General features: G+C 43.2%; 1 protein-coding gene and 1 long non-coding RNA gene across 4 annotated transcripts in view; both read right to left on the bottom strand.

Moving 5' to 3' along the window:
• Positions 1–279: 279 nt before the first annotated feature.
• Positions 280–7,594, bottom strand: LOC118452478. Its single transcript, XR_004842244.1, has 3 exons — positions 7,559–7,594; positions 6,818–7,194; positions 280–3,927 (listed from the first exon to the last, which is right to left on the bottom strand). It is a non-coding gene; the product is annotated as an uncharacterized LOC118452478 (long non-coding RNA).
• Positions 7,595–15,373: 7,779 nt separating this feature from the next.
• Positions 15,374–24,944, bottom strand: part of LOC104127802 (alpha-1-antitrypsin) — an 11,812-nt gene continuing 2,241 nt past the window's right edge. The window contains exons 2-6 of one of the 3 annotated variants that reach the window (XM_035896016.1): positions 22,469–24,699; positions 18,660–19,330; positions 17,743–18,013; positions 17,040–17,187; positions 15,374–15,607 (exon numbers count right to left, since the gene is read on the bottom strand). In XM_035896016.1, the coding sequence (XP_035751909.1) occupies positions 15,398–15,607; positions 17,040–17,187; positions 17,743–18,013; positions 18,660–19,314 (1,284 nt within the window). In that variant the 5' untranslated portion in view covers positions 19,315–19,330; positions 22,469–24,699 and the 3' untranslated portion in view covers positions 15,374–15,397. The remainder of the gene's footprint in view (positions 15,608–17,039; positions 17,188–17,742; positions 18,014–18,659; positions 19,331–22,468; positions 24,700–24,944) is intronic. The other 2 variants (XM_035896017.1, XM_009640507.2) reach the window with 2 other exon arrangements.

Raw genomic sequence — 24,944 nt, 5'->3', positions numbered from 1 at the left:
TGATTTAGAGATCTCTCAGCATTTTTCTGGTTCTACATAAAAGGCTCCAAGTGCTGGGTCAGGCAGGGCCACAAGCTCCCAGAAGAAGGTACTTTCATCCAAGGTGTCCCCGAGCTGGAGTCCTTGCTCACAGGACATGCTCCTGAGTGGGGACAGGATCACACAGTGCCCCCAGGACCTCCCTGGCACCCCAGAGGTGGCTGGGCAGAAGCCTGAGAGAGTTGGGAGACATCAGTGAGTGAGACCTGGCAGGACTACACCTACTATTCTTGCCTTATGCTTCCTACAACCGAGAAAAATGTTGCTGACAAAAATTATTGCCTTGTCTGTGGGATCAAAACCTTTGGCTTCACCAGTGATTTTCTCATGTGTTTTCTGCTTTGTATAGTTACTGATCTGCTGCTCAGCTTTTGTGAATGCCGAAGGTCACTAGAGAAAGCATCTGCTTCATAAACATCTTTCACATCTGTAGCAGCCGCAGCCACTTATCTGTGAACATGACATTTCCCATATTTAATTTTATGAGGACATTTTATGAATAATTTAGCATCTTAATGAGATAACATGAACTCGTGTCTATCTCCTTTTCCTCAGCTCTCTGGCAAATTAAAGAAAAAGGCTTTTGGTGTTCCGATCAGTGTGGCAGATCTCTTACCCAACACTAACACTGCAAAAATAATGGAAATACTGACGGGGAGAGGAACATTTTTCAGGAATTATTGTTGTTTGACTTACACCATATGTGTTATCAGGCTGGTCTGTATCTTTGTGGTGATCAGCTGCACCGGAGCTACTGAGCAGGAGGGATTGTAGCAGTGAAGGATCCATGAAGCCAAAGAGCATTACAGACGCACCAGAGTTTCTGAGCTCACACTTTGCTGCAGGTGAGGGAGGCCAGGAGGGAGGGTTTAGTACCAACATGATGTTGCTTTCCTGTATTTTCTCTGGTCCTGTTGTGGGATAGAAGGAATTTTCCCCCCTCTAGTAAAGGGGATGCTTTTGTCTAGGTCCCTTCCTAGGCCTGAGGAAAAATGCTTCTTGCATTTCTGTTCAGCTCATCCTGCCATCTGTATATCCCTCTGCCAGGTTATCAGCTGCCTGGACAACCCATGACTTCTGTTTTTCCAGCTGACAAGTTGTGACTCTAAGGTGTACAGATACAAGCTGGAAGCCCCCCACTCTGAGAACTCAGTCTCACTTCCAACCACAGATATTCATATACTTGAGTTAAGCAATATCCAGCATTTATTTCAAAATAAAAACAAGGTGCCTCCCCAAAAGCAAATGTAAAGATAGTACCACAGAATATTTGCACAGGGGTCTTGAGACATATTTGTCAGTGCTACATTAACTGCTGTATTTCCTAATGCCTAAACAGACAGTTGTGCAAATTCAACATTTATTTAGATGGTTTTACCTGTCACTGATTGTATTTTGTCTGCTACTATTTACAAGATGGTGATTACAGCCACATAGCAAACAGACCCAGCTGGTCTTGACCATCACCACGAGTAACCTGGGCATACACAGATACATCCAGCACAATCTCTCCAAAGAGTGCCCAGTGTGCACTGATATTAGCAGGCAGGAGTTACCTGATGGCTTCTGGTGAAGAGGAATGGCCTGAAATATCTCTTATTCAGTAAAAATGAGCCTCCATGCCTACTTTAATTGTTAACCTTGTTTGCTTATATTGAGAAGACTTGAATTGTTTTTTATTCAGCCTCCTGGCTTTATGCTTTCTACCTTTCTCTGTTGCAGCTCATAAACTCACCCAGCTGTTGGAGGACGTTGGCCATGGAGGTGACGAGATGGCAAGCTAAAAGAAACAGCTGAGCATTGCTACCGGTGGTCCCTTTGGGCCCCTGAAAGTTTCAGTTTGTGGAAGATCTGGTGCTCAGTAGCTGTTTCTAAATCTGGCCATTTGTTGCAGACATTTATTCCTCTTCTAGTCAATTATTTCCAATGCACAGGGAGAAGGTCAGAGCAGCAGAGCTCTTTGAGTCTGTCCTGTTGTTCATATTCCTTCTGCTGTTAAACAGTGTTATGAACCCAGACTATATCATAAACATGAATCAGACCAAAGACAGATAATCATTCCTGAGGAACAGCAAATAATGTAGATATTGCCTGTGTTTCTTTTTTTCACAAATGCTGAAGGACTTTCCACTTAGAGGGAGGTCAGCTGCATGGTAAAAAGAGAAGAGCCTCTGACAGGGTGAAATCCTCCTGTCAAAACTCGTCTTCAGCCAAACATGTTGTGTTGGGTTGCCCAGAGCAACTGCTGAAGCTTTTGCTGAATCTACTGAATAGTCTCTCCCCAAATAGTTTTTAGATGAAAATTTAAAGCATTTAGTTTTGACAGTTTCTGAACTGGAAAAGTATTCTAAAAAGCTTCTTTCAAATTTTGTCTGACTTTTACAGTACCTCCCCCAGCTCTGTAACGCGCAGCTTTTCAGCTGGGGTCAGACTAAACATGCTGATCACTTGGAGAACCTTTCAGCTCATTTACTGAGAAAATGAAAAGTGGTTTTCTGACAATGTTATTCATTCAAAGGGCAAATTTGAAACTGGTTGTTAGCACTGCTCTGGCATGGTGTTTGATTCACTCGGGGCAGATCTGGGGATGAGACTGGTGGGGATTAGGGAAGGGTGTGGAGGACTATGAACAGGCACCAGCCTGCCTCCAAGGGGAAAGGCTCCCGGCCCACGCACACTCACTCCAGCAGCAGCTGAGTTCTGCTTTTGGTGACTGAAACTCTTGAGTGCCATGAAAGCACAAGGAATATATGACAGAAATTATGCATGGAAAGTTCTGGTAATGATAAATCGCTATGAGATATTATTAATAGCAGTGCTCTTATGAAACCTGTTTGAGTTTTGCTTTTTTCCTACTTCCTTCATGTGTGTTTGAGGAGAACAATATTGAGGGCATGAGAGACCAGCTGGTCCCAGGTCTGAGATGGAAATCAGCCACGTCAGTCAGCTGGAGGAGGCCCTGCATCTTTTGGACTCAGGTAGTATAAGCAGAGGAGGGTGATCTAGCAAGGTGAAATCTGCAGTTATTTGCTCAATAAATTGAATTCACATTTGCAAAAACAGTCAGGAAGAAGGCTGTGGTTCTGGTCAGTAGGAAGAAGTGGAAGAAAACCAACAAGAAACCACAGATAGACCATGAAATGATGAACTGCAATGTGGAATTCGCAGGTGTCTAAAGCAGATAATTTATAACCTCTTTTGTCCTTAGACCTGAGACATAACACTTTGTTAAAGATCCCAACTCCTCCCTGGTAATGACCAGCTGGTCGTGTTCCTGCAGTTGGTGAGTCTTGAGCAATGGAGAGAGGGAAGAACCAGTGGGACTGTGGTTCATGCAGTGCTGTCTTGCCCTTGTAGTAAAAGCTTGTTGGACCTCTGGTGCCTTCTTACCTCCAACCCAGTAGCCAAAGAAAATTAAAAGTAACCCGGCATTTATCACAATCAGTACAGACAGCAGCATGGATGTCTATCAGTGTTGCTATTTAGCCATCCTACACTGTTTTCTATTTTTGCCTATGCATAAAGCAAACCACGAGGGGCAGGGTCTGAGTTACAGACAGTAACATTGTCTAGAGCATCTCAGTGGATGAACACCTGCAGTGGCTGCTGCACTTCCCTATTCCCTGTGCTGCTGCAGGGAGAAAGATGAGGGGAAGTGATGGGCAGTGGATGGTGGATCTTTTCCACTGAAAGAAAACAGGCAAAACCAATTTTGGTAGCACAGACAGCGCAGAGAAAGGCTGAGCACAGCATGTCCTTAAATCAAGGGTGGTGGGCCACAAGGGTTTCAGAATCGAAAGCAGGTGCTTTTAGTGAGCTGTTTTTCGGAGTGGCAGCTCATTGACACTGGGCAGGGATATTCTTCATTGCATCTGAAGTGGCTGTTATCTGAAATGATTAATAACAAGCATTTAGAATAAGGAAATGAACTGTCCCTTCAAATCCCTCTACAGATTCTTAGGTCTCAGGTCCTCAGGATTTCCCCAGAAAGCCTTCTGGAAACCTGCACTAGAATCTGTTGGAACGACCTAATTTCCTTTTCATTCCTGGTTCTGTCTAAGAGAAGAGCTTGTTTCGCCAAGGTGTTTCAGTTCTTGGAGTCACTTCCAGCCATCCCAGGGCAGCCACATTGCACTGGCTTTAGGTCACAGGGCTGCCTCTGTTACAAACCCCTTTTCCTCCTGTAGGTGCTGTTTACTCACCCGACTCTATCCCCTGCCAGAAGCTCAAGATGTAAGGAATAATTGCTAAGTGCGACATCCTAGTGCCATTTACAAGTAATGAGGATACTACAAAGTCAACCTTTTCACCTTGAACTGCGGCAGGAATTTCCATGTGTTTGTTCCAGCATGTTGCAACACCAGCGAGGGCTCTCTCTGTTCTTTCTTATTTTCTCTCTGTTATTTAATTTTTGCAGATTTTCCATGCATGTTTTGACTAGTCAGCACACCATTGCACAGATGTTGGGAATAGAAGCTGCTTTAGGCTAAGGTGAGCACCTTGGGGTGAAGGACTCTGGGGTTCAAATGAGGGTAATTATTACTGCAGTAAAAGTGTTATGTGGAGTCCCCCAAAGTGGAAAGCTACTTATAGACAATCAGTTAACAACAGTAAATTGTAGAATCGCTTGAGACTTTTGCCTTGGCAGTGTCCTGTATGTATCATGAGTACATATACAGTCAAGTGTGCCATATGCTCTCAACTCTTCTCAGCTAGAGATCCCAAATTCAGATGATACATGAAGAAAGAAATTGAGAGAGTGGAAAATTAATATATATATGCAAAATTCTTCCAGAAAAGTGAAGTTATTGCTAAGCAGCTTTCCTTTTTCATTCTGAAGAGGAAAGGGCTTTAGGGTGGATACTTCTGAGCTAGACATGAGAAAGAAGGGAGCTGAGAGGTGTGGTCAGAACGAAGACTGATCTGGCTGGTGGGTCTGAATACAAGAAATGTGTAAAACTGCAGAACTATTAAGAACAACAACATGTGCATCAGTGTGTATGTTTAGGCACAGTTAGGCAGTGGGTGAAAGCTGGACTATGGCAGGAGTCCTTAGCTGCAACAGAAATGTTAGGATGGTGTCCCAAGGTTGAAACTCTCTCCTCCCTTTCCTGAGCTGCCTCTGCAGTGTCAGATGGTCTTCCTGGGAAGGGTTACATGCTCTCAGAGGTGGCAAAGTATCTTTCCCTTAAAAAAAATCTCTGTTCTCTTTCATAATTTTGCTTTTTTTTTTTTTTTTTTTTTTTTTAAATCTCTCTGTAATAATGGATTTGATTTTCAGCGTCTGAAGTTTTCTGGAAGTTTCTAGCAAAAATGTTTGCATCATGCAACCTCTGGGCATCATCCAGAAGTATGTGGAGCAGTGATGCTTGGTCATCAACTCCTGTAACAGTCATTCAGTATCTGGAGGAGACACTGAAAACCTTCATGAATCTCCTGCTTCTCCAGTCTTTGTGTAGTTGACTCCATTTTGTCATTTTGATCCCTGGGAGAGCATTGCAAAGACCATGGAGAAACTCATAGGAGAGAAGATATTGACCTTGTCACCTGCCTCTGCCAAGACCTGCTTTTAGAATATAATGCAAAGTCAGTGTTGCTGGGGGCTACTTGAGATAAGCCTGGTTTTCATGCTGGTCCCACCCCCACTTAAGGAATATTGCTTTTTCTGTTCACTGTGGTGGTCACATAGGGGCTGACATGGGGCTGCAGCATGGGACCTGTTCAGCAGCACACCCCAAAAAAAGGATTGTGCTCACTTTCTTCTGGGACCATTACTTCTCTGAATAATGTAAGTAACATCAGATATGAGAAACTGCCTCTGTATTTTCCAAATGGTCAAGTCCTGCTGTTGCTCCATGTTGTAATCCTCAGCATGCTTTCATCACCACTTCTTTCTCATCTTCTTATTGGTCTATTTATCCTATCCTCCCTCTTTCCCCCAGTCTCCCCCACCTCTCAGTCACCCGCACAGAAAAGGCCCTGAGCTTCCTTCTCCACATTGGCACTGATCCTTTCATGTCACTCAGATCCCTCCCCTCCCACCCCATCAACAGCCAGAGGTAGGATGTCTGCTTTGGGGTCCATTCATATGAAGCTGCAGATTTGTTTTTGAGTTTCCTGAGGTTTTCTGCTATGAGACACCCTGGATCTATTTCTGCTATGGGGGCCTCTGCTCTGATAGTCTCTATGTGCTGTACAGGGAGCCGTTATCTCTGTACCAAAGACATGGATAGCTTAGATATGCAGTAATGGTGAGAACTACTCCTTCCTAGAAATCCTGCAGCTTTCTATAATTTGTGCTCAGAGATCCATGTCTGCCCCATTGCTGTTTCTTTAAAAGTTTCATTCAAAAATCATTTTCACAACAGTGAAAAACTCATCCACCTTCTCAGCTGGCTAAAGAAGAGCTTCTTTGTACAGGGTAGATTGTCATTGCCATAGTCAGCTGTGGCAGCTGTTCATGAATGAATTAATCTATTGAATGAGTTAATCTATGACACAGATAGCTAATGCGAGTTTAATGTCCCCAGCTACTAAAATCTAACAGTATCCGCAGCACTTTCAGAAGGACCCTATCATATTCATCTGACCTTTACTGATTTTTGCACTGTTTTTATATTGTTTGAACAGGCTTAAACAGTGAGCACACTGTTATACATTAAAGAGAGCAAATAGTGTCATTACATTAGCTGTAGAGTAAGCAGTGACAACATTGCTCTTCTGGACACAGACAAATACATGATGCATGCCAGGACAAGAGAGCAAAACCAGCACTTACTGAGCACCCCTGGGTCCCAATGGCTCTGCTGTTTCTTGCTGTCTCCTAAGGTTCATGCCAGAAATGAGAGGCGATGGGATTTTCACACAGCTTCTCTTGGACGGAGGCTGTAGCAAATACTTTCTGTCCCCTCCTTTTCTGACTCAAAGTCTTCAGAGGAAAGCCAACAGCAGTCTGGCTCCAAATTGAGACATAACAAGTAAAGCTGTTTTCTTCATAAATCCTGGAAATCCTGTTAAGTTATAGTGCTAGTTGCATGTCACAGATGCAACATTTGTTCCTGGAACATCTTTTCGAAATTGCATCTCATACTTCAAAAAACAACCTCTTCCTTTGAAGCTAAGTGTCACTTTTCTTCTCTTTCTTGTGTCTGGTTGCTAGAAAGAGATAATATTTCAGTCAATGAAAAATTATTTACCTCCCAGACAGTTACATCTCAAAATCTAGAGAAATTTTTAAATTAACTAAAACCTAATTACAGTAAAAGTAGAAGTCAACTATATTTTATGTAGTTCTTTGACTAAACACGACAGACACTAAGCTGATCACAAATATCAAATCATGCCTAATTTAGTTCCTTTCCTATCTGAGTGTTGAACAATTTTTCCTAGTTTATGGGTTTAGGATTAACTAAGCCTTTAGACCAAAGTTAGCAACATAGCATTGTGATGATATGTCCTTCAGTTAAGGCTAAGTAGGAAGCCTTTAAGTGGTAAATTGACAAATGAAGATGGTTAGTACCTTGGATATTGCTAGAGTTACTTAGTCTGACTGTGCCCTCCCTAAAACATCCCTCAGAATTTTGATCCCTATATCACATAGGGCTCAGCATGATGAAGAGTTCAAGGAAACAGCCCGGATTTCACAGAAAGTAAAACCATGTGCGAAGTTTGATAAAAAACTCTTGGAGTCCAGTCCAGGAAGACCAGACCAGAGGAGCAGGCACGTTAACTGTTAGTGAGGATGATACTTACTGGTTAAGAACACTGGCCGTTGTAAAGAGCTTTATATCAGACACTTAGAGGAACAGAGAGTTGTTAATTACAGTGAGCTCAGTATGTGACTGGGAAACCTGGGTGTCTGTGTGCATGAAGGATTGTGAATTCAACTGTATTAAAAATGTGACCTCAGTCATGCTTGGGTTAGTCTCTGCCCTTGCACAGCCTTCGTGGTTTCCAGGTCTGGCCATCATGTTAATACGCTTGCTGGTTTGGTAACCTCTGTGTGCCTTTGTTAACCCAGTTGGAGCCTGAGCTGGCATTGCCACCTGGAGCCAGCAGCCAGGCTGTTGAGAAAATTAATAAATAAACAGAATGTGAGGGGTGCATGTTTATTTTCTCTGGGCTTCATAAACATGTATTTTCCCGACTCAGACCCATGGCTTTCACCCTTTGAAGATTTCACTAGCTTTTCTTTGTTATTACTGCATTGGTAGTTGCTTCTCTTTTGTTTCCAAGCTCTTTGCAAACTCTCTGCACCTTTTCTATTGTCTCCCGCTCAGTATGAAGAGGCCAACTCCCATTTCTGATTTGCCCTTTATGATAATTTCCTTTATGATACTGCCAAACAAATACTTTATTTTTCACTCCTTATCCACTGGTACTCAAACCTATTTTAAGAGAATCTCTCTAATCACTTCTTAAAAGTCTCCTTTGAACGTACAACCCCCAAACACTACTATTTCACCAGTAGAGTACTCCTTACAGTGTTGAAGGAGCAAAGTAGGGGGATTTATAATTTTCCATATTGGAATAGGAGTATTCAGGCTCTGATCCAGTACAAAGAGAGGGACATGGTCTTATTTTAGTTGGGGTATGGTAGCTCCTTCAAAAGCTCTGGGGAAAACTTCAGCTGTGCAAGATGCTGAAGTTATCACCTGTGAGGGAATTGCAAACTTATATGTTGCAGCCCATGGAGACGAATATCCTGGCAAGAAAAAGCCTCCATCCCATATAAGCCAACCAGCACCGAGTAAAACTAGGGAAGGAGTACTTCTCCCTTGCAGAGTAGAACTTCAGAGGCAAATGGGCTCAGAAAGTATACCTTTGGAGGGAAAAGGGCTTTTTCCAAGGAGAGTAAGAAATGCATTGCCCCATTAGTACTGTACGAAAAGCAAGAGACCAGACTACGCTTGTGTTGTCAAAGCATAGGTTTCTGGCCTGTTCTGGCCTCAAGTATATGTAAACATAGCAACTGATAAAAATTTGTACTCCAGTGAATTTTTTCCCATGTTTATATAGCATTTCATTCCAATGGGCCTTCTATGCCTCTTTCATTTTCCTTTCTGTAAAATAAACAACAGGAGATTTAGTAGGTCTATGGGATTTCACCACCCAGGCAGGCAGCCACTCAGTGCTCATGAGGCTCACTGTAATTTTTACTCAGTTTGGTCCTCATTTGGGCTTTAACTGATATTTTGCCATCAGGAAAAACATGATCCTGGGTCATTTTAGAATGAAGTTCTTTGTTCATGAGGCTTTTGAGAAACAGTGGAAAATGAAGCTAAGAGAAGCAAAAGAGAAATCATTAGGAAATATCCAATGAAACTCTGTTTAGATAGTTATTTAATTTTTTTGGACCGCAGAAATCAGGCGTATCTACCCTGCAACCAGATGACAGGTGGATTCACCAAGCAGTACCCATAATTACTGGTGCTCTGAAAGTTTTATTAGCTAGTAATATTCCTGGTGAAAGGCAAATCTGAAATGAATGGAAAATGATTTTCTTTAAATCTGCAGTTTTAGGAAAGCTAGTTTTTTATATTGTTTTTCTAAGTTGTTTCTGTTGTTATGCCGAGGCCCTTGCATGTGTTTCAGATCAGTTCCAGATTAAACAGCTTCATTTTTAGGAATATCTATAAATGAATAAACCCTCTATTTCCTTGGTGCAACTGAGAATTCTTCCCCTGAACCCTTACAACATGTGGTTCAATGGCTGAGCCAGAGCGCTGGCTCATGTTTAGCTTATATCTAATTTACTTTCCTTCTGTAATAGCACAGGGAATGCAAGAGATAGGGACCTAGATGGGAAAGTGACAGGCGATCAGAGTTTTTATTTAAGATACCTTTTTTTTTTAGTTTAGAGGTGTTGATGTCATCCAACTAATTTAAAAGTTACGAGAGGACTTTCACACAAGTCACCCCCTGCCTACAACCCTTATGGACTACCAAACATCCTTACAGCAAGAAGCCTGCAAGATGGGAAATTAAGTTGTTCAAAAATGATACTGCCAGGGAGAATGAATCCTGATGCCGCTTTCTCCCTTTCCCATGTGCACACGTGGGCCTCGGCAGGGTGGTAGATGGGGGAGCAGGGACATTTGGGGAACCAGCATCTCAAGTTTGGTCTCATGCCATCTGCAGTTTTGGGGACGTACCTGTTTCTTCCAAGTAAACTGCTTCATAAGGGTTGGCTTTGACTTCTTTCTGAACAGTCAAAACACTTCACCTATTGATTTTTTTTTAGATCTTAAGGTGAATGTCCAGGTTTGCAGACTGTCCGTCACAGAGCAGAAGAGTTAGTGCTCAGTTTTGGGCAATTTGCTCTTGAAAGAGAGCTGAACAAGGAGCGGTGCAAAGGCACTGTTTTGCAGTGAATGTCACAGACCCTGCAGAGGTTTGGAAAGAATGGCTGTATTCCTAAATTAGGCAGGAGTTGTGGACTTCTGTTTCCTTTTTCAGTACCATATTTAAATGCTATAAACAATCCCACCTGCAGTACAGACAGTCGATATGTATCTATAGCTCCCATTGACTTTCACATAGCATGCAAAATTTGGATGCAAATGTGATGTACTTGCCTAAACACTCACAGATTTACAAATGAGTTTCATGGACAGCATTAGCAGAGCTAGCAATAGCTACAGTTTTAAAAGATGAAAAACCTGATGTGCCCCTTTGTTACAAGCTGCCCCAGCTTTGCCTGTACTGTCACATCTTTAAAGAAATATAGCTGGCAAGAAAATCAACTTGACTGTGCATATAATAGCTAAGCCAGCAGTTTTCCCAAAGGCTCATGAGAAATTCTTCGCTCAAATTCTCAAGCACCAAGGAGGTCCAGGTGTTGCTAGAAATAACTCATGCCAAGTGGGCTCCCAGTGCCTGTTTCTCCAAGCAAGGAAGGTGGGTGCATTGGCCTTCTCCACAGTCTTATGGAATTCCTTTCACCCACGTGGACCTGAGATCCCTAGATGCATTCCCTTCCGTGCAAAGCAGTTGTAAAGGTAGTACCTTAGTAAAATGAGAGGTAATATAACCCTACAGAAAAGGGGAACTTGAAAAGACCTAGAACAGAAAAAGACTCCAATGTAACAATCTTTTGTAGTACATTTTTAATATACAATTTTATGTTAGCCAAGGACAAATCATGTTTTTTTTTTCCTGACCCTTTCTGATTTGATGGCTATTTATGGTTATTATTTCAATATGTGCATTTCAGAGAAATCAAGAGAGTTCACAGTAAATTTCAAGTGCAATATGTTACTTTTCAAATATGCCAGTTTGTTGCCTACAGCATTCCCTATTGATGTTCATAAACCTTAATTTTGCTGAATGCTGGGTCAGACTTTTTGGAAGCACAAAACATGACCACTGCTCAGATAACCTCTATCCCCACTTATGGCTGACTGTAGGCAGTGCCAGGTCAGGCTCCCTCTGACTCCTGCAACAGCATTGCTGCCTCTGAGCACTTCAGTAATGCCTGCTTTCTCAGATAGGGCATTGACACCAAAAGTAGCAGAGATAGGTGATTAATGAAGGCATAGAGAGACCTCTCTGTTAAAATCTATGCAGAATGGAGGTAAAACATTGTAAAACTAATGCAGTCCATTTTTATCCCTCATTGCACTTACAGATCCTTTGCATACTCCTGTATGGCAAGGGACAATGCTGCTATTTTGGTTGACAAGGAAATCCATCAATGATCAAAATCCATATCCTTGTTTTTCAGCTAATTACCTACAGGTACTGTGCTTGTGGCGGATGAGGTGAGGCTAGGTATCCCCTGATAACTCAGGGGCACAGAGCATCAGCAGTCCATTCCATGTGCTGGCTCCAAGTTTTCTCTCCCTTGGGTCAGTATGCCTTAAGTGCAAGGAGCATCAGGATGTTGCAGTGTGGCCAAGGGTTTCTTGTCCTCTTCAGAGAGATTTTACGCTCCCAATCCTCTTCTTTCTATGTTGCTCCCAAAAATGTGAACGTTCTGCAGTTTGCTGGTGTTATTTTGGCCTAGGGTGATACGTTTACCTCTTGGCAGAATTTCAGTTTCAGCTGGAGCTAATTCAGGGTATCTACAGCTGGGCCATTGCATTGCCTTTGGTTTTATGGCAGGCTTTCTGAACATCTGTAAAGTTTTCACTTTTTCTGTTAAATTGTCATGTTCTTGCTATACTCCCCCTAGTTCCACTGTGGAACTAAAATTCCTGAGCAAATCAGCTCAACACTCCTGCTTTCTTCCAACTCTTTAAACCCCTTTCCAAAACCCATATAAATCTTCAACAAAGTCTTTGAACTTAACTGCTTATTTGAGAAATCACTGGCCTGCCTTTTAAACCTTTTTGGAGTGGTTGTTCTTATTTGCAGTTGTAGGGAAGTTACAAAGCATTGCTGGGAAATACCCTCTCAGCTGAAATGATTTTTCCACCCTCAAATAACTGTTTTTAACCCATAGGGCACCAAATGGACATGCACTATTTTCTATAAGAAAATCTCAAAGTTCTCGTAAGAAAAGCATCAAGAATTTTTACAAAGGTGTCTTTTTCAGATATTTAATATTTACAGCTAAACAAAAATACTGAGATTGTTCCTTGTTTTCATCTCCCAGAAGTGGGCACAGAGGGAGGGAAGCAATGAAGTAATACAAACAGTTTCCTATTTACTCTCATTCTCGCCTCCCCTCTAACGTGCCAGGTAGTGCACAGTTAACTGCTCACCTAAACCTCACCACTCCAAAGCCGGGGAGCAATGACTGTGCAGCTGTATTAGTAGCTGTGGATAAAGAGACTTGTAGTCTGGCAGCCCTGTGCAGAGCCGAAATCCTTGGCTTGGCTCCAGCAGCAGAGGTTTGCCCCTTCAAGCACTGCTGAAACTATTGATTGCATTTTCCTGAGAGAGAAAATGAGTTAGACAGGTATAGCTGACTAAGATTTTCCATACAGCATTTTTCAAGCATTACTGGTATTCTTTCTTTAAAGTCCGGAGACAAGGGGATGATTAAAGAGAAAATATTTTTCATTAAGCAAATCTTGAGGTCTGTGTAAATAAGTTGACTAGAGGTTGGGGGGTTTTTGCCCATAGGTCTGTGAAAAGGTCTTGCTTGCCCACATGAAAGGCCCTATTACCTCTCACTGCAAATATGCACACTCCATTTTTCTCCCATCCGTATGACCTGTCGGGGCTTTCCCGAGCCAAGCCACAGTAGCAGAAGCATTTTGCACTTCTGACCCAACCTAGCCAGAAGCCAAAACCCTCCCGAATCAGTGGGGAGCCCCAGGCCCTCTCGGGTGAAGTTTTGATTCCTGCCCCTCCTCAGGTGGAAAGCAGAGCTGACTGGAAATGTTGGGAGGAGGGGTTGTCGCTTAGCTCATGCTACGTTTGTGAAGTGTGTGGAGGCCCACCAGCTCTTGATGCCAAGATGACACTGTGAAGGGATCCTTACGGCAGCTCCTGACAGTTCATTAGTGCTGTCAAAGTGTTCTACCCATCTGTTAAACTTCCTTATCCATAGTGAACTTAATGTTATCTTACTGAGGATTGTGTTCCTGTGTATCAGGTGTCTGTGCCCAGGCGCTGGCAGCAGGGGCTGCAGGCCAGCCTCTGTGAGGAGAGGCCGGGGCTGCCTGATGCTGGGCACAGCCGGTTCCAGCTGGTTCCAACAGACCCACCCCAGGACACAGCTGAGTCCCTCAGCCAAGGCAGTGGTGCCTCTGGGAAAGTGTATTGAGGAAATGGTAAAAACTGAACCGCAGCTATGAGAGGGAAGAGTAAAAAACTGTGAGAGAAGCAGCCCCACAGCCCTGCAGGTCAGTGAAGAAGGCAGGAAGGAGGTGCTCCAGACGCCAGAGTGGAGATTCCCCTGCAGCTCCTGAAGAAGACCCTGGTGACACAGGTTGTCCCCCCACAGCACATGCAGGACAGTGCTGGAGCAGATATACACATTGCAGCCTGTGGAGAACCCCATGCCAGAGCAACTGGATGTCCCTCAAAGGAAGCTGCAGCCTGTGGAGAGCCTGTGTTTGGAGCGGGCTCTTGGCAAGATCTGTGGGCCATGGGGGACCCACACTGGGGCAGTCTTTCTATCAGAAAAAAATGAAGACTGTACCCCATAGGAAAGACCCATGCTGGAGCAGTTTGTGAAGGACTGTCTCCTGTGGGAGGGACACCACGTCGGAGCAGGGGAAGAGCATGAGGAGGAAGGAGTGTCAGAAATGAAGCATTATGAACTGACCTCCATCCTCATTCCTCTGTGCTGTTCAGGGGGAGGAGGTAGAAGAATTAGGAATGAAATTGAGCCTGGGAAGAAGGAAGGGGTGTGGGGAAGGTGTTTTTAATTATGTCTTTTTTTCTTACTATCCTACTCTATTTTTAATCAGCAATAAATTATATTAATCTGCTACAGTGCAGCTTTCCACATCGTGCTGCTGGTAACACTGTTTCTGCCTACTCAGTGCTCAGGAAGGTGTCCGAGTTATCATGCTGCACCCCAAACATCAGCTCAATGGGAAGGGATCTCTTGGAGGTGCTCATCAGCCTGAGCTTGCAGAAGCTGGCATTTGGACAAGGGAGGCATGACCTCCCAGGCTGCTGTTACCAATTGCTGGAACCAGAGGGTGGGTTTTGCCACATCCAGTTCTCCTAGGGAGCCCAGGAATTACTGTACATGCACAAGACCATGAAGGATGACCATTTCTGCAATGATGTGCAGCTTTACTTGACACAGAAGCTAAATTTTTGCCCTGCCAGAAAAGTTGGGCCGCTTACTCTGGAGCAACTAATGAGGAATAATGATGGGAGCAAGGGGTTGGGAGCTCATAGGAGGCAGTTGTCAGGCTGGAAGGAAAAGGATTATTCTTTACCCAGGAGCATCCACCACCTAGGACAGGAAAGGTTTCACACATCTGTGTTTCTGTTTCCCTTCTTGGCCACTGAGACTTGGAAGGACTTTAAAGGCAAAGGAGATTTCTCTTGGGATTCACAGTGGAATGAGAGGGAGGCAAAGGATGGTTTCTCAGCTAAAGGGCTTCTGAGCTGAGGACTTGACATGCAGGACACAGGGAGATTCTCATCCAGGAGTAGGAAGGTTTATCTGCATGCAAGGGACCATGGTTCCAGTGATGGGTGAGTGAGGCAGGGAAATGACTTTCTGTTGAAGAGCCCACAGCTGCTTATTTGGCCTGGGACATTTCGTAAACATGGCCCTTTCATGCTTGTCCCCAGTTGTCTGCTTGTAAATTAAGAGTAACTTTATGTAATATTTATTTATTTATCTGTTAATTAGGGATCAGTTCTGGTCCCTTTTTGCAAAGATGTCCCTGGGATGTGCACAAGCACTCTTCTCTGCACTTGGGAGTACAAGTGCTCTGGCCTAGTCTTCCTTGGCAGCCGGGTTCACAATTTTCCCCATGAAGAGGATACTGTGGGTGGTTTTGTCAACAATCATCATCAGGAAGGGCCTGTTGAATCTGATGTGAGGAGGAAGAGGATACGCTGCAGACAACAGTACCAGTTCTACCACGGTCACTGCAGCAGCCTCTGTGCCGTTTTCACTAACATCCACCACGGCCTTGTGAATTGCCTGCAAGGGAAGCAAAGATTAAAATCAAGGTACAGAAGAGTGAGAAGCAACTGGGGAACAAACTTGCTTGCTTTAACACTGTGAGAAAGTAGTTTTAAAAGAAAGTACAAAATTAATCTAGAACTGGTGTGAAAGAGATACTGATGTCCAGCCTTTCTAAGACAAGCAAAGTTTTCTCTGAGTTCAGGGAGAGTTTTCTTCAACACTCTGGCAGAGTCAAACCTGGCTGCTTGCAGAGACTGAGCAGCATAGAGAGCACTATTGTTCTGTTGCTTCTCAGAGTAAGATTCTGTTCTTAATATTTAACACAGAAGAAGTTTTTCATTTTGCATCAGTTTCATTGTGTGTAGAAAAAATCCTAATTCAGTGTGAGGAATCACAAAATCATTAAATAATATAGGTTAGAAGGACCTCTAGAGGTCATCCAGTGCAACCAACCACCTTACACTGAGTCTAAGGTTGCTCAGGGTCTCATTCAGTCAGGATTCAAGTTTTTCCAAGGATTGAAATTTCATAGCCTATCTAAGAAATCCATCCAAGTTTTTGTTCACCCCCATGTTGGAATTTTTTTTCATATCTGATGAGAATTTCCCATTTTCTATCTTGTGTGCATTGCCTCTTGTCCTGTCACTGTGCACCTGCGAGAAGAGCCTGGGTCCATCTTCTCTGCACCCTCCTAATAGGTATCTGAAGACAGCACTAAGATCCTCCCTTCATTTTCCCTCCTCCTGCATGAACAACTCCTGGTCTCCCAGCCTCTCCTCATACATCCCGTGCTCCAGCCATGCAGCCATCCTGCTCACTTTTCACTGGACTCGCTCTGTTCCAGTATGTCCAGATTTCCCTTGTACTAGGGAGCCCCAAACTGGATGCAATGCTCCAGGGATGGTCTCACAAGTGCAGAATAGAAGGGAAGGATCATTTCCCCCATGACACATGGCATATATTTCCTGGGAGACTAGAGAAATTGCTTGTCTGTGTGCCAGTTTCTTCTTTGTGAAATGGGGCTATCCCTGTCCCACAAGTCTGTTGTCCATATAAATTCTAAGGTGCTCAGATAATGCAGTAATGATGAAAGGTGTATATGTAGGATAAGAATGACTATTCCCAAACTTATTTCATAACTATGACTCTTGTAATGCATTAATTATTTTACACCAGCTATTTTTGTGAAATTATTCCTGTTCTTTCCAGATCTGTTTTCTTCTTCAGGGACTTTCAAGAGAATTTGCAGAATCACTATGCAATAAACAATTTGGTATTAAACTGTAGGAACAACAGACATTTAATCCCTAACCTTCTCCTCCTTTTATTACTATCAGTGAGCCATGACTACACTCAGAAGTGGGATCAGTCTATTTTGTGGAGACAAAACCCTCATGTAAGTGAGGTAGACAAATCTCTTAATTACCATCTCTGTTTGCATACTTACTTTGGAAACCTTCAGAAGAGTCTTTTCTGCTATTCCAGAGAGATCAGCGTCATCACTGAACACCTCTGTCACACCCATTTTCTCAAACAGGCTCTTAACATCATAGGAGCCAGAGATGGAGAATTTTGGAAGGTCCAGGTAGATTTTTCTTTTCAAAAATAAACAAAAAATGTGACTTTATTATTGCAAGATCCCTCGATGCAATAGCTGTTGCAGGTAAACACTTATCCCAAATACCCATGGAGCTAAGGTTTGGCTTTCTATGACAGTCATAAATCCCACATTAGAGAAGCAGAAACTGAGGTACCTGTCCCACCAGCCACAATCTGATCAGAGGTGCAGGGGCACAGTGCTGGTTTATGAAAGTGACTGGCTGGAAAGTATCATCCAGATTGGAGAAAAAGAAATTGTATTTTCTTTTGAACTGGATTCTTCCTACTCAAGGCAGGCTCCTGAGAGCAATGAACCTGTGTGCAGGATCCTCACAGCTGGCAGCAGGCCCACTGTGACTAGGGGAGCTGAGGATAGGGTTCCCCTTACGTACAACATTGCCCAATACCTCATCTGATTTAAAGAAACTATGGAATGCTTGATCCTCAGAGCTGTGCTTAGCAACTAATTGTGGCATCCTGAGGTTTACTTTGCCTGGATGAGTAATTATGGCCTTTTCAATATTTAAACAAGACAGCAGTTAAATGATTACCTTTTTTCAAATGATTGCATCCAATTAAACACTGTTTCTTTTAGCAGAGCATCCTCCACCTGCTTCATTGTCCCTTCATCAGGCAGAACAAACAATGCAGCAGCATTTCCTTTATATGGGATTTCTACTACCCAGCAAGACAACTTCTCATCCCTATGGACATTAAAGGCTTTGCTTTGATGCATCATTTTGACCTTAACAGAATTCTTGGCATCCAGCAAGAAGTCATCATCTCTGGTGGACAAACTGTTGAAAGGTTTTTCCCAGTAGCCTTTTAACAAAAGAATGTGCATAGAATGGAATAAACCAAAAAAAGAGACTAATAAAGGCATGTCACATTAGTTGATGCTTAAAATACTGTATTTGAACTGTGAAGGCAACCACAAGCCTATCTCAATTTAAGGTTGCTTGTTCCCTGGCCATGAAAATAAGCTTTACGTCATTTCAATGGTTTTAATAAAAATCACGCAAGAAAAATATAGGCTGAGGGTTGCTGTGGGAAAGACCTGAGCTTTTGCCTGCTAAGGCAACAGTAAAAATTCCACAGACCCCCACTATACAGACTCCAGACTTATGCCTTTCACGCAAGTGTCATCTGTGTTTGACCATGTGCTGCACAAACACCTGTGCTTTTCAACACATCATCATAAGTTTCCCAGCTCATCCCTTCTGAATATTTTCAGCTCTGAACCTGGCTTAAAACTGATATGACATTGATGGTCCTTTTTTTTCTTTCTTTTTTATTTTTACTTCATACTTGGCTTTCAAATATTTCCTTATGTCATTTAAAAGTAGAAAGACGTATTTTAAATTAGATGAAAAAATAAGTTCACAGTGTGAAAAAAGTTACATTTCTTAGATCTGAATAAGACTTCCAGAGCTAATGTGTATAACTGCTACCCGTATTTGTCACTCACCTTTAAAGAAAATGTAGTTAACCAGAACCATCACAGTGTCTGGATCAAGACTCTGGAGTAAACCGACAATTTTCCCATGGGTTTTTGTTTCTGTGTAGTTATTGATTTGCTTTATAGCCTCTGGAGAATTCTGGAAGTTACTAGGAATAGCTTCAGAATAATAAAAATTTGTGATATCACCCAAAAATTTTTGGAGCAGCTTCAGCCGTTCATCTGTGAACAAGGCATTGCCCATGCTCAACTGGACATCTCGGTAAGGGTCATTCAGCAGCTGGAGGACACGCTGAAATCCCTTATGGATCTCCTGCTCCTCCAACTCTGTCAGGTTGAAGGCGAGGCCTTTGTACAGCTGACTGAGCGTGTTTGATCTGGCCCCCAGGGAAAGCATTGTAAAGGCAGTGGAGATGCTCAAAGGAGAGAAGAAAATATTCTTGTTGCCCACCTCCTCTCTGAGCTGTTTGTAAAACTTAAATGCGAAGTCAGCATTGCTGGAGGCTATTTTGACATGGGCCAAGTTTTCACCTTCAGACTGGGAATGGTCTTCTGAGGAACGAAGTATTTTTTGTTCCTGCTGTTCATCATTGAGTTTGGACTTATGTTGACCCTGGACTTGAAGTCCAAGAAGTAATAAACATAAATACAATGCAGACTTCATTTCCTTCTGAACAGTTCTGTTAAGAAAGAATAGAGCAATTTTTAGATCTAGAGAATTTTATCTTTCCTGCATAAAAGTAGGTTTTGTGTTCTAGATACTGATTTTCAGATGTCAGGTCTTGAGGATTACTGCTCTATTTAGAAATACTCTTCTACTTGGTTTCCTGGATAGTCTATTTCTAGACAGTTCTATAAGTTACCCTCCAAAGAGCAAAGGAAGGAAGATATTTACGTGACATCACCAGGAACAAGTCCATGTTGTGTAGGCTTTTGTGAGGTATTACTCCTGAAATAGTTCTTGCCTCTGACCAGCATGGCCTCATTGCACTACTAAGTGCCTTTGAATTCACTTATTGGCTGGCCCCCATGTATTTTGTAAGTACTTTGGCAGAGGGACTGACTTTTGCTGATAAGTTTCTGTAGTACCCATGGTCTTGTTATCACTTGGGTTTTCAAGCACTGCAGTGATACAGAGATAGTGTAAGTTATAGCTGTGAATAAAATCCATCTAAATGCTCACCCCTTAAACTGTTTATATCTTTTTGCCTCTTGTGTAGCAGTTCTGAACTCGAGAACTATATTATTTTTAAAAAAAATGCTTTAAATATTTCATCAAATTGAGGATAAATCAAGAAAGTTTATTGACTCTCTCTATTATGTATAAACTATCCATAAGGTTGCAAAGCCCAAGACTCAGGAGCTTAGGAGAATCTATAGTGGAATCTGTCTTGCTGTGTATGCGCAATTTCATGACCTTTCCTCTTCCTTTAACATGCATAAGCAAATTCTACACAATCCCACAGTCTCTCTTCTGCCCTTTTCAGGGGAAGAGCCATGAAATATACTGGAGAACAATGTTCTCCACAGGGTACCTCACCTAAATTATCTTAAATGACAGAAACTGAAAAACATGAAGCAAGCAGTGACCTGCAGGAAAATAGAAATTATCTGAATGTTGTTCATAGCAGCTGTATACTTATTCTGGAGCATGAGATTCCACCCCAGGGTCTGCCTCAGGCTGTGTGTCTAATGCCAGGTTTAGGTCTTACATCAAAGTTTTCATGGGGAGTTGTTAATTCTGGGTTCCCCCTTTTCTGGCTGCTCGGTATGAAACTTTGGAGATATAAGCTGTAGAAGTGCTGAGTATGGGACCTGTGCTCAGCATGTCTAAAAAGCTGGATAAAATGCTGAGCCACTCTCCATCATCTCTGAAAGGTCCTGGAGAAAGGAGAGGTGCCTGAGGACTGGAGGATAGCCAATGTCACTCCAGTCTTCAAAAAGGGCAAAAAGGAGGACCCAGGGAACTACAGGCCAGTTAGTCTCACCTCCATCTTTGGAAAGGTGATGGAACAACTCATTCTGGGTGTCCTCTCCAAGCAAGTGGAGGAAAAGAAGGTGATCAGGAGTACCCAGCATGGATTCACCAAGGGGAAATTATGCCTAACCAATCTGATAGCCTTCTATGATGGCATGACCGGCTGGGTAGATGAAGGCAGAGCAGTGGATGTTGTCTACCATGACTTCAGCAAGGCTTTTGACACTGTCTGCCATAACATCCTCATAGGGAAGCTCAGGAAGTGTGGGCTGGATGAGTGGACGGTGAGGTGGATTGGGAACCGGCTGAATAGCAGAGTTCAGAGGATTCTGATCAGCAGTACAGAGTCTAGTTGGAGGTCAGTAGCTAGTGGAGTTCCCCAGGGCTCGGTACTCGGCCTGGTCTTGTTCAACTTATTCATCATGACCTGGATGAGGGGACAGAGTATACCCTCAGCAAGTTCACTCATGACACAAAACTGGGAGGAGTGGCTGATACACTGGAAGGCTGTGTTGCCATTCAGCAGAACCTGGACAGTCTGGAGAGTTGGGCAGAGAGGAACCTGATGAAGTTCAACAAGGGCCAGTGTTGAGTGCTGCACCTGCAGTGGTTTAACCCCATGCACCAGTACAGACTGGGGGCTGACCTGCCAGAAAGCAGCTCTGCTGAGAGGGACCTGGGAGTCCTGGTGGACGACAAGCTGACCATGAGCCAGCAGTGTGCCCTTGTTGCCAGGAAGGCCAATGGCATCCTGGGGTGCATTCAGAGGAGCATGGCCAGCCGGGCAAGGGAGGTTATCCTCCCCCTCTACTCTGCCCTGGTGAGACCCCACCTGGAGTGCTGTGTCCAGTTCTGGGCTCCCCAGTTCAAGAAAGATGAGGAACTCCTAGAGAGAGTCCAGAGGAGGGCAACAAAGATGATTTGGGGACGGGAGCATCTCCCCTATGAGGAAAGGCTGAGAGAGCTGGGTTTGTTTAGGCTGAAGAAAAGAAGACTAAGAGGGGATCTCATAAACACTTAAAAATCACAGAATCACACAGAATCATATCTTAAGGGTGGATATCATGAGGACAGAGCCAGACTCTTCTCAGTGGTGCCCAGTGACAGGACAAGGAGCAATGGGCACAAACTGAAGCATAAGAGGTTTCAGTTAAATATGAGGAAGTACTTCTTCACTTTGAGGGTGGCAGAACACTGGAACAGGCTGCCCAGGGTGGTTGTGGAGTCTCCTTCTCTGGAGATATTCAAAACCCGCCTGGACAATGTCCTGTGTAACCTGCTCTAGGTGAACCTGCTTTAGCAGGGGGTTGGACTAGATGATTTCCCGAGGTCCCTTCCAACCCTTGCCATTCTGTGATTCTGTGAAAAGCATCGACTGAAAAAAAAAAGGCATTCTAAATAGAGGTAATTAATTTTGGTCTGGTAAGTACTAATTTCTCTTCCAGGCCACATGACTGCAAGTAGCCTGGTCTTTAAGCACACTGGAGGCACAAGGACGCTACTCTCATTAGCCCGGCATCAGCCTGGAGTAGTCAAGACATTGAGATTGCAACTAAATTTACACCTCTGGGAGCAGAGACAAGGTTTTTTTCTTCACCTTGCTATTGACTGTTGAATACCCATTTTGGACCACATCTCCCAGTTATCCTGCCTCTATAGCTAGGAGCTGGATCACTGACTGAATCCTGTTTTCAACATTTAGAACATGCTTCCAGAAGCTAAAATCATTTCCAATTACTGTACAAAAAATTTCTCATAATTAAATGTTGTGCAATGAACAGCAGAGATCACAGACAACATGAATTCAAAGACTTCTAAGACAGTGTAATATAGTACTTACAGTGCTGGACCTCTCACAGAGCTTCTTCCCTGTTCTTCATTTTGCTGGATAGTATTAAGTTAATGTGCACTGGTAAATATTAAACAGAGCAAATAAGATTTATTTGCAAAGCAAAGACTGAGTAAGCTATTTTTTTTCTGGACATCAAACGTAAGTCTGTTTTCCCATCATGCAGGCAGCAAGATGTCAACATGTACTGCTCTGAAGGGAGAGAAAGAACAGGGACCTTGCTACTCTTAGGCTTGAACTAAACTGTGGGCAAAAGAGCTTTGCAAGGTAGTCTGGCATAACCGTGGTAAATGAGCTTTAGAAAACAGAATATTAAAGGAACAGGAAAGCTAAGATAGGGCCAAAGCAATCTCTGCTTATAAAAAGGATGCTGTGTCCCACTGAACTCCCTGCTTGGGCTATCCTGATGCAAGGATGCCATATAATTGAGCACCCAAGGCAGCAGCATGTTGGGTAGGGAATAGCTCAGTGTCTTTGTATTGCCCTGCAGTGCACACTGCAGATATGCCCTAATTGGCATTATTTGGAGGCCTCATTAAATTATGAGGTCTCAAGGATAGTTGGGGGCACTGGTTAGCTTTTTGAGAGGCCTTTGATGAGTATTTTAGAAACTACTGAAGTGAAAAGCAAAGTATTAGCATGGCTTGAAAAATAGCCAAAATAAGAAAACAAGTGGAAGAATAAAATGAGCAATCTTTACCATGGCAAAATGTTAGCTGGGGAGAAGCGAGGAGATTTTATTAACCCCTTCCTTCATACACATAGGAGAGGCATGATTTATATACATATTATGTGTGACTTACACTGGGATCCCTGTCAGAGGGAGCTAAGAGAAACAGGCACAATTTAGCTATTTAGAAGGTTATTTAAGGATGAGGTGAATGCACTCATCCTAATTAGCAGTGACTAATTATTTCCATTGAATGTACATGATTTCACCCCAGGTAAATCTACAATTTATCTACACATAGGAATCTACCCACCATAGTCATTGCTATGTAACTACTATCTCTTACAAGATAGAAGCAGAGTTGGTCAGAATGTATTTCTGCAGAGAGGGTTTTTTTCATGATGTCTGCAAGTACCCAGAAAGTTTATTGCAGTTTTATGTAAAATGACCAAGGTCCAGCAGGATTTTGCAGGAGCAAGTATGCTGTTGCTTAACTCTAGCACAGACAAGCTATTTTCCTCAAGTCTAGGCCTGCCTACGTAGATAGCATGGATTTTTCAGCCCGGCCCTAATGCTTGGCTAACCAACAATGTGAAGGATGCTACTGTTTTCAGGGAAGAACTGCTGGGAACAGCAGAGCTTCTGCGGGGATTCCTGTTTTCTCCCAGGACATGCAGCAGCCCTCGGCATGTCAGAGAGAGTGGAAAGTTGCTGCTGTCCCTGCTCACCACTCCCAAGCACCAGCTTCTCTGACCCTGGCCCAACTCTCTTCCTAGGCAAGGTTAAGACTAACAGTTACATCAAACCCACAAATGACCATTTTTGTCTGCAAACTTCAAAGCAATCAGCTTCTCAGCAATTCCAGATAGAGCAGCATCGTTAAAGAATCCATCAGTGACACCTAGTCCTTTGAAAATCTCCCTTAAGTCATATTTGGTAGAAATAGAGACTCTTGGAAAACACATCTCTTCTGTTGAATGCAATGGAAAATGAGGGTCAGTCACCACACATGGGTAACACCGGTATACCAGCCAGATAGCAGCATCTGTGAGAACCCAGGGAGGGGCAAGCTGTTTGTTACTTCTCCGCACATTCCTGTTGGTGCAAATGGCTGTGTCCCCAGCACAGACATCACGATGACCTGTGAGGCTAACCTGGAAAGTTTGTGCAGAGTTTTGCAGGAAGGAGATCCATCCAGGGAATTTCACAGAGGAGGTTATGGAGCTGCTGGATGCTTCTAGATAAGCAGTGGCTGGGACAGAGGGACTCCTGCTCAAGGAGCCAGGGGAGTCATATAAAGGACTGACAGATGTGCTTTTCCCACTGGCCTGATAATGGTCTGTGTGGAAGGAATTATGAATAATTTAGTTATCTTTTTCCCTACTGCCTGCCAGTGACTCTGCTCAGTTACGCAATATGTCTTGGTTCCTCCTTACAGGAGGAGTTTCATCCCATATCATTAACTTGCTCCTGTTGCTGCTTGGTTGTCAGATTATTATATGCCGGCTTTTCAAGTTATATTTCTGGGTTTTCCAGGGCAAAGGATTTCTGGCTGTGGAAACAAAACATCAGCAAGATGATAAGGATTGAGCAAGAGAAATGTGCACTTTGCATGATAAATCCTCATGCAGCAATTTCTTGTTGCCTTATAAAGATGTATCACTCAAGGTCTGTCTGTAAAAGTTCATATAAATGAACTTCTTGACATAAATACCTCCATTAAAATCAGGAGATTAACATCATTGCAAAATTCCTGTAACTAAAATAAAAATCAAGTCATCTCTGCGGTTTTATCTG

This window comes from Egretta garzetta, unplaced genomic scaffold (assembly GCF_000687185.1).
Source record: "Egretta garzetta isolate BGI_Z169 unplaced genomic scaffold, ASM68718v1 scaffold206, whole genome shotgun sequence".
Classification (NCBI taxonomy): Eukaryota; Metazoa; Chordata; class Aves; order Pelecaniformes; family Ardeidae; genus Egretta; species Egretta garzetta.
Note: the sequence above shows the minus strand (reverse complement) of the source record. Positions and strands in the feature narration are given on the sequence as shown.